At 55.3% G+C, this 8,666-nt stretch overlaps 1 protein-coding gene across 2 annotated transcripts; it reads left to right on the top strand.

Annotated features, from left to right (window-relative positions):
• Positions 1-6,141: 6,141 nt before the first annotated feature.
• EPO (erythropoietin) lies at positions 6,142-8,438 on the top strand. 2 transcript variants are annotated; one of them, XM_011985667.1, is made up of 5 exons: positions 6,142-6,230; positions 6,806-6,951; positions 7,210-7,296; positions 7,882-8,061; positions 8,199-8,438. In XM_011985667.1, exons 1-5 carry the CDS (start codon positions 6,218-6,220, stop codon positions 8,349-8,351), a joined length of 579 nt encoding a protein of 192 aa, XP_011841057.1. In that variant the 5' UTR covers positions 6,142-6,217; the 3' UTR covers positions 8,352-8,438. The 2 variants fall into 2 exon arrangements, with proteins under 2 accessions (XP_011841057.1, XP_011841056.1); XM_011985666.1 differs by having other exon boundaries at positions 8,196-8,435.
• Positions 8,439-8,666: the final 228 nt, after the last annotated feature.

Raw genomic sequence — 8,666 nt, 5'->3', positions numbered from 1 at the left:
GTGGCGTGTGCCTGTAATCCCAGCTACTCAGGAGGCTGAGGCAGGAGAATCACTTGAACCCGGGAGGCGGAGGTTGCAGTGAGCCGAGATCACTCCACTGCCTGCACTCCAGCCTAGGCAACAGAGGAAGACTCCAAAAGAAAGAGAATTCAGATCACCAATCCAAGCACTCCTGGTCACCAGACAACCAACCCCTTGAAGCCACCAGGCCACAGATCTGTTTGCTGAGAACAGAAACCTGGATGTCTGGTTCTATCAACGATTTCCTGACGAAGCAAGTAGCCCTTGCCTCATGGTCTCCAAACTGACTTGGCAAAGGATTTTCCTTTGGTTCTCCAGCAGGAATCCCTTCTTCAGCATTCTTTTTTTAATTTTTTTAAGAAAGACAGGGTGTTGTTCTTTCGCCCAGGCTGGAGTGCAGTGGTGCGATCATAGCTAACTGTAGCCTCCAACTCCTGGGCTCAAGCAATCCTCCAGCCTCAGACTCCCGAGTAGCTGGGACTATAGCCATGTGCCAGCATGCCTGATGAATTTTCTCTACAGTAGCTAGGACTACAGGCATGTGCCAGCATACCTGATGAATTTTCTGTAGAGACAGGGTCTTCCTATGTTTCCCAGGCTGGTCTGAAACTCCTGGACTCAAGGGATCCTCCCTCCTTGGCCTCCCAAAGTGCTGGGATTCCAGGCGTGAGCTACCACGCCTGGCCCTCCAACATTCTTGCTTCCTTCATAGTTCCCCAAAGGCCACCCAACAAGGTCCCCAACCACCTCCCCTCCTAGCACAGAAGGTCTTCTGGGCCTCTGGCTGAACTCGAGCTGAGCTGAGAAGCCACTGCTTGGAAATAAGGAGGGAAAGAGAAGCCAGGAGGCCCCCCCTCCCAAGTCTGACTCCAGGCAGCTGGGACTCCGTGCTGCCTGGGGGTCTGGGACAGCTCAGGGGGGCTGTAAATTTGCTTCTGCTCGGATTTCCGATCCGAATCCGCTGCCAGGAGGAATCCGTGGAGCACGGCCTGCTTCCACGCCCGCCATCCTCCTGTCACAACTGGCCCTTTTCAAACCCTGCCTTAGTGGCTGCCTAGTCAGGAAGTGCATGGAAGCTTCTCACGCCCCAGGATCCCAGGGAGCTGGGTTGACCGGGGGATGGCTCAGTGCCCCCTCTAGGCTGGGCCCTTCTCTGAGCATGTACTGGAGGGACCACATAATGCAATCCACACATGGGTGGTGACCACAGAAAAGGGACATGCTGGATGCTTGGTAGACACAAAATTGCATCAGAACTTCCATACGCAGCCCTTCGCTCTCTTCGATGGCCAGGGCACCTGCACTACATGACTCCAGCTGCTACCATTCCCATCAGAGTCTCTATGGACGCCCCTGGGAGTTGTGCAGTGCTCAACTTTGATGGCTGTCCATGGCAGCCCTGCCAGTGAGATGCCTAAGACATGTACATAAATGACGGCAGTGCCAGGGAAGGAGACGATTTCCTGCTGGGAGATCAGGAAAGGCTTCATGGAGGAGGCGATGCACAGATTTGGGCTTTAAAGAAAAGGGGGAGATGATGTGGGAGGGTAATCCAGGAGGAGCCAAGGGCAGGAAGGCACAAACCATCTCCTGTGGTGGAGGGAGTGGGAGTGAGCAAAGCGGGAGAACAGGCTGGAATGTGAAGTGGATGGTGGACCTTGGAGGGTCTCAGTTCTGAGGCAATAGGAAGCCGTGGCAGGTTCCTATTCAGGGAATTGGCACAAATGAGGCTGACGCTCTGCAGTGGTCCTGGGCCTGGGGGTCAGCATCATGTTAGAAGAGCAGGCAGATGGTGAGGGTGGGGGGCACTGGGCAGAGGGATGGTGAGCATTGGACGGGGAGCCCCACGGAGCTTCTTGTTTTCTTCCTGTTCCTCAAGGACAGATGAATGGACCCTGCATTGCATAGTATCCAAGAGGCTCTGGGCTCCAAACCAGCCTCTCCCCTCTTAGCAGAATTACTATGGCTTCAAGCTGGGTGCGGTGGCACACACCTGCAATCCCGGCACTTTGGGAGGCCGAGGTGGGCAGATCACTTGAGGTTAGGAGTCCGAGACCAGCCTGGCCAACATGGCGAAACCCCGTCTCTACTGAAAATACAAAAATTACTGGGCATGGTGGCACATGCCTGTGATCCCAGCTACTCCGGAGGCTGAGGCAGGAGAATCACTTGAACCCGGGAGGTGGAGGTTGCAGTGAGCTGAGATCGTGGCACCACTGCACTCCAACCTGGGCAATAAAGTGAGACTCCATCTCAAAAAGAGAATTACTATGGCTTCGGATTGGGTATGGGATGGACCAAGATCCTGTCCTCTCTCCCCAGCTGCAAATCACAGCTCTCTCTCCAAAAGCCCCAAGGGACAAGTCAGTCACCACTCCTATCCAACAGGCTCCAGCATTTAGAGGCTGGTGCCCCTGGCCCATCTCCTGCTCCTCCTCTACTGCAGACAAGGATGTAGGGACCCCTGAGAAGCTGTGTGAGGGGACGGGCAGGTCCCACAGCCCAAAAGGCTCCTCCTTCTCTAGCTGCATCTACCCCACCCATCTGTCTCTGGCCCCCTCTCTATGGTTAGGTCAGGGCATTGACGCAGGATCAGGGTCCTGGGAGAGCAGAGGCTGGGGAAGGGGAGCAGCCAAGATAGAACGCACGTGCAGCCATGTGTGGATGTGAGTGTGCATGTGCACGTCCCAGGACTCTGGAATGGAGCAGAACCAGTTGCCAAGTGGGGCTGGGGGAGCCTGGACAGCAGGTTTGGGAAGGTTCAAGGTGAGCAGAGGATGCAGGGGAGCAGGGTCTGAGGGAATCAGGCCAGCCAGAAGCATACCAGCCTCTGTCTCCTGACCCCCAGCCATCCATCTTGCCAAACCACTCATTTTTTTTTTTAAGACAGGGTTTCTTTCTGTTGCTCAGTCTAGAGTGCAGTGGCGTGATCATAGCTTACTGCAGCCTCGACCTCCTGGGCTCAAGAGATCCTCTGACTTCAGCCTCCTGAGTAGCTGAGACTACAGATGTGCACCACTATGCCCAGCTAATTAAAAAAAAAAAAAATTATAGATACGGGATCTCACTACGTTGCCCAGGCTGGTCTCAAACTCCTGACCTCAGGCAATCCTCCTGCCTCAGCCTCCCAAAATGTTGGGATTACAGGTGTGAGCCACCACACTTGGCCCAAACCCCCCTCCCATCAAGCTCTTCACCTCACCACACCCTCATGGTCCCTCACCCACAACAGGTCTTTTTTCAAGTCACTTTCTCAGCCTGGTGTCTCTGACTACCTTATTTTAGATACCCCTGCCCGTGCCTTTTCTCCTTAGTTCTTCCGGCTGTTTGAAATTCTCTATCTTTTCTTCCTTTCTTTTTTTTCTTTTTCTTTTGAGACAGGATCTCACTCTGTTGCCCAGGCTGGAGTGCAGTGGCAAAACCACAGCTCGCTGCAGCCTCAACTTCCTGGGCTCAAGTGATCCTCCCACCTCAGCCTCCCAAGTAGATAGGACTATAGGCACACGCCACCAAGTCCAGCTAATTTTTGTAATTTTTTTTTGCAAAGATGGGGTTTCGCCATGTTGCCCAGGCTGGTCAAGTGATCCTCCTGCCTTGGCCTCCCAGAGTGCTGGGATTACAGGTATGAGTCACTTCCCCCAGGCAAAATCTTCTATCTTGTACTCATTTTTGTATTCATCATCGGCAACCCTACTAGAATGTCAGCTCCACCAGGGCAGGCATTCCTGGCTGTATCATTCACTGCTCTATCCCCAGGTCCTTGGCCACGGGTAGGTAGGAAATCCATAAATATCTTTTGAATGAATGAGTGAATGTTTCCCACTCTTTCCAAACAAAATCCAAATTCTTCAGAGAGGCATTCAAGGTCATAGACAGCCTGACTCCTCCCTAAGCAGCACCCTGACCTCATCTTCCACCTCTCTCTCCTCCACCCTCCCTTCTGCACACCTGACTTTCCATTCGCTTTGCTGAATCAACAATCCCCCACCCACCTCATACCTCTTCCCATAGATGCCCTAACCCCCTTCGAGGCTGAGATCATTGTCATCTCCTCCCTCAAATCTTCCTTGATTTCTCCCAGCTAGTGGTGAGTTCTCCATCTTCCAAACTCTTACAGCTGAGATCTGCACATTCCAGTCTTTTTTTGTTTTTGAGACAGGGTCTCACTCTGTCGCCCAGGCTGCAGGGCAGTGATGTGATCATGGCTCATTGCAGCCTCGATCTCCTGGGCTCAGGTGATCCTCCTGCCTTAGCCTCCTGCATATTTGGGACTACAGGAGTGAGCCACCACACCTGGCTAATTTTCTTTTTTCTTTTTTTAGAGACGCGGTCTTGCTATGTTGTCCAGGCTGGTCTCGAACTCCTGGGCTCAAAGGATTTTCCTGCCTTGGTCTCCCAATATGCTGGGATTACAGGTGTGAGCTGTGTCGCCTGGCACTTTCCTGTCTTTTTTTTTTTTTTTTTTTAGACAGAGTCTTGTTCTGTCGCCCAGGCTGGAGTGCAGTGGCACAATATCGGCTCACTGCAACCTCCGCCTTCTGGGTTCACGCCATTCTCCTGCTTCAGTCTCCCGAGTAGCTGGGACTATAGGCGCTTGCCACTACGCCCGGCTAATTTTTTGTATTCTTTAGTAGAGACGGGGTTTCACTGTGTTAACCAGGATGGCCTCGATCTGCTGACCTCGTGATCCACCCGCCTTGGCCTCCCAAAGTACTGGAATTACAGGCATGAGCCACTGCACCCGGCCACTTTCCTGTCTTTTATGAAACCTAAGTGGGGTAGGCTGGTAGTTTCACCACACCCATTTGACAGATGAGGACATTGAGGGCTCAAGGACGAGGCCACTTTCTAAGGTGTGAGAGGTCAGTTAGTCTTGGTCTCCTGCTCTGGGAATCTCACCTATCTGGCTCAGGGCTTTCAGAAGCCATAAACTTTAGCTGTAAATCCCAGCCCCCATCACTCTTGGTGTTAGCTGTATTTCAGCGTTCTTAAGAACTCGGCCATGCAGCCTAGCTAACCTACACCACAGGTCAAATAAACAGATGTCAAGGTGCATGTGTGGCCTGCACAATGGACTGTGTGCTCTGTGCACTAAAAGTTAAGTGTCTGGGGTGGGGGCTGGGTGCGGTGGCTCACGCCTGTAATCCCAACACTTTGAGAGGCCGAAGAGGGCTGATCACCTGAGATCAGGAGTTCAAGACCAGCATGGGCAACATGGCAAAACCCCATCTCTACTAAAAATACAAAACATAGCCGGGTGTAAAGGTGCGCCTGTAGTCCCAGCTACTCCGGAGGCTGAGGCAGGATAATTGCTTGAATCCAGGAGGCCGAGTTGTAGTGAGTGGAGATGGCACCAGTGCACTGCCTGGGCAACAGAGGGAGGCTACGCCTCAAGAAAAATAAAAACAAAAAAAAACTTAAGTGTCTGGGTTTGCAGAGTCCTAGACAGTGAGGAGTGGGGTAGGGAGGAAGAACCCCAAATTTCTTGCCCTATTTGCCCCCATCAAATTCCTCAACATGGTTAACATTGTTTCTAGAACATGTCCTGGGATTGTGGGAAGGGAGACCACCCATTTGCCCGTCCCTGAAGCTTCTGGGCTTCCGGACCCAGGTACTTCGCGGGAACTCAGCAACCCAGGCATCTCTGAGTCTCCGCCCAAGACCGGGATGCCCCCCAGGGGAGGTGTCCAGGAGCCCAGCCTTTCCCAGATAGCACGCTCCGCCCGTCCTGAGGGTGCGCACCCAGCTGCACTCCCCTCCCGGGACCCAGGGCCCAGGAGCAGCCCCCATGACCAGCACGCGCGTCTGCAGCAGCCCCGCTCACGCCCCAGCGAGCCTCAACCCAGGCGTCCTGCCCCCTGCTCTGACCCCGGGTGGCCCCTACCCTTGGCGACCCCTCACGCACACAGCCTCTCCCCCACCCCCACCCGCGCACGCACACATGCAGATAACAGCCCCGACCCCCGGCCGGAGCCGCAGAGTCCCTGGGCCACCCCGGTTGCTCGCTGCGTGCGTCCCGGAGCCGTACCGGGGCCACCGCGCCCGCTCTGCTCCGATCCCGCGCCCCCTGGACAGCCGCCCTCTCCTCCAGGCCCGTGGGGCTGGCCCTGCCCCGCTGAACTTCCCGGGATGAGGACTCCCGGTGTGGTCACCGGGCGCGCCCTAGGTCGCTAAGGGACCCCGGCCAGGCGCGGAGATGGGGGTGCACGGTGAGTACTCGCGGACTGGGCGCTCCCGCCCACCCGGGTCCCTGTTTGAGCGGGGATTTAGCGCCCGGGCTATTGGCCGGGAGGTGGCCGGGTTCAAGGACCGGCGACTTGTCAAGGACCCCGGAAAGGGAAGGGGGTGGGGCAGCCTCCACGTGCCAGCGGGGACTTGGGGGAGTCCTTGGGGATGGCAAAAACCTGACCTGTGACGGGAACACAGTTTGGGGGTGGAGGGGAAGAAGGTTTGGGGGTTCTGCTGTGCCAGTGGAGAGCAAGCTGATAAGCTGATAACCTGGGCACTGGAGCCACCACGAATCTGCCGTATGTGCCCGAGGGAAAGCCTCTGTCACACCAGGATTGAAGTTTGGCCGGAGAAGTGGATGCTGGTAGCTGGGGGTGGGGTGTGCACACCGCAGCAGGATTGAATGAAGGCCAGGGAGACAGCACCTGAGTGCTTGCACGGTTGGGGACAGTAAGGACGAGCTGGGGCAGAGGCGTGGGGATGAAGGAAGCTGTCCTCCCACAGCCACCCTTCTCCTTCCTCCCCGCCTGACTCTCAGCCTGACTCTGTCTTCTAGAATGTCCTGCCTGGCTGTGGCTTCTCCTGTCTCTGCTGTCGCTCCCTCTGGGCCTCCCAGTCCCGGGTGCCCCACCACGCCTCATCTGTGACAGCCGAGTCCTGGAGAGGTACCTCTTGGAGGCCAAGGAGGCGGAGAATGTCACGGTGAGACCCCTTTCCCAGCACTTTCCACAGAACTCACACTCAGGGCTTCAGGGAACTCCTCCCAGATCCAGGAACCTGGCACTTGGTTTGGGGTGGAGGTGGGAAGCCAGGTACTGCCCTCCTACATAAGAACAAGTCTGGTGGCCCCAAACCATACCTGGAAACTAGGCAAAGAGCAAAGCCAGCGGGTCCTGTGGCCTGTGGGCCAGGGTTAGAGCCCTCAGGGACCCTTAAGTCCCCGGGCTGTGTGCATTTCAGATGGGCTGTTCCGAAAGCTGCAGCTTGAATGAGAATATCACCGTCCCAGACACCAAAGTTAACTTCTATGCCTGGAAGAGGATGGAGGTGAGTTCCTTTTTTTTTTTTTTTTCCCCTTTCTTTTGGAGAATCTCATTTTGCGAGCCTGATAAGATGGAAGGGAGAATGATCGAGGGAAAGGTAAAATGGAGCAGCAGAGATGAGGCTGCATGGGCGCAGAGGCTCACATCTGTAATCCCAGGGTTTTGAGAGGCCGAGATGGGAGAATTGCTTGAGCCCTGGAGTTTCAGACCGACCTGGGCAGCATAGTGAGATCCCCCATGTCTACAAACATTTAAAAAAATTAGTCAGGAGAGGTGGTGCATGGTGGTAATCCCAGATACTCGAGAGGCTGAAGCGGGAGGATCACTTGAGCCCAGGAATTTGAGGCTGCAGGGAGCTGTGATCACACCACTTCACTACAGCCTCAGTGACAGAGTGAGGCCCTGTCTCAAAAAAGAAAAGAAAAAAGAAAAGTAATGAGGGCTGTATGGAATACGTTCATTCATTCATTCATTTATTCAAGTCTTATTGCATACTTTCTGTTTGCTCAGCTTGGTGCTTGGGGCTGCTGAGGGGCAGGAGGGAGAGGGTGGCGTGGGTCAGCTGACTCCCAGAGTCCACTCCCTGTAGGTCGGGCAGCAGGCTGTAGAAGTCTGGCAGGGCCTGGCCCTGCTCTCGGAAGCTGTCCTGCGGGGCCAGGCCGTGTTGGCCAACTCTTCCCAGCCTTTCGAGCCCCTGCAGCTGCACGTGGATAAAGCCATCAGTGGCCTTCGCAGCATCACCACTCTGCTTCGGGCGCTGGGAGCCCAGGTGAGTAGGAGCGGACACTTCTGCTTGCCCTTTCTGTAAGAAGGGGAGAAGGGTCTTGCTAAGGAGTACAGGAACTGTCCCTATTCCTTCCCGTTCTGCGGTACTGCAGTGACCTCCTGTTTTCTCCTTGGCAGCAGGAAGCCATCTCCCTCCCAGATGCGGCCTCGGCTGCTCCACTCCGAACCATTACTGCTGACACTTTCTGCAAACTCTTCCGAGTCTACTCCAATTTCCTCCGGGGAAAGCTGAAGCTGTACACGGGGGAGGCCTGCAGGAGAGGGGACAGATGACCAGGTGCGTCCAGCTGGGCACATCCACCACCTCCCTCACCAACACTGCCTGTGCCACACCCTCCCTCACCACTCCCGAACCCCATCGAGGGGCTCTCAGCTAAGCGCCAGCCTGTCCCATGGACACTCCAGTGCCAGCAATGACATCTCAGGGGCCAGAGGAACTGTCCAGAGCACAACTCTGAGATCTAAGGATGTCGCAGGGCCAACTTGAGGGCCCAGAGCAGGAAGCATTCAGAGGGCAGCTTTAAACTCAGGAGCAGAGACAATGCTGGGAAAACACCTGAGCTCACTCGACACCGTGCAAAATTTGAT

This window comes from Mandrillus leucophaeus, unplaced genomic scaffold, assembly GCF_000951045.1.
Source record: "Mandrillus leucophaeus isolate KB7577 unplaced genomic scaffold, Mleu.le_1.0 Scaffold29, whole genome shotgun sequence".
Lineage (NCBI taxonomy): Eukaryota > Metazoa > Chordata > Mammalia > Primates > Cercopithecidae > Mandrillus > Mandrillus leucophaeus.
Note: the sequence above shows the minus strand (reverse complement) of the source record. Positions and strands in the feature narration are given on the sequence as shown.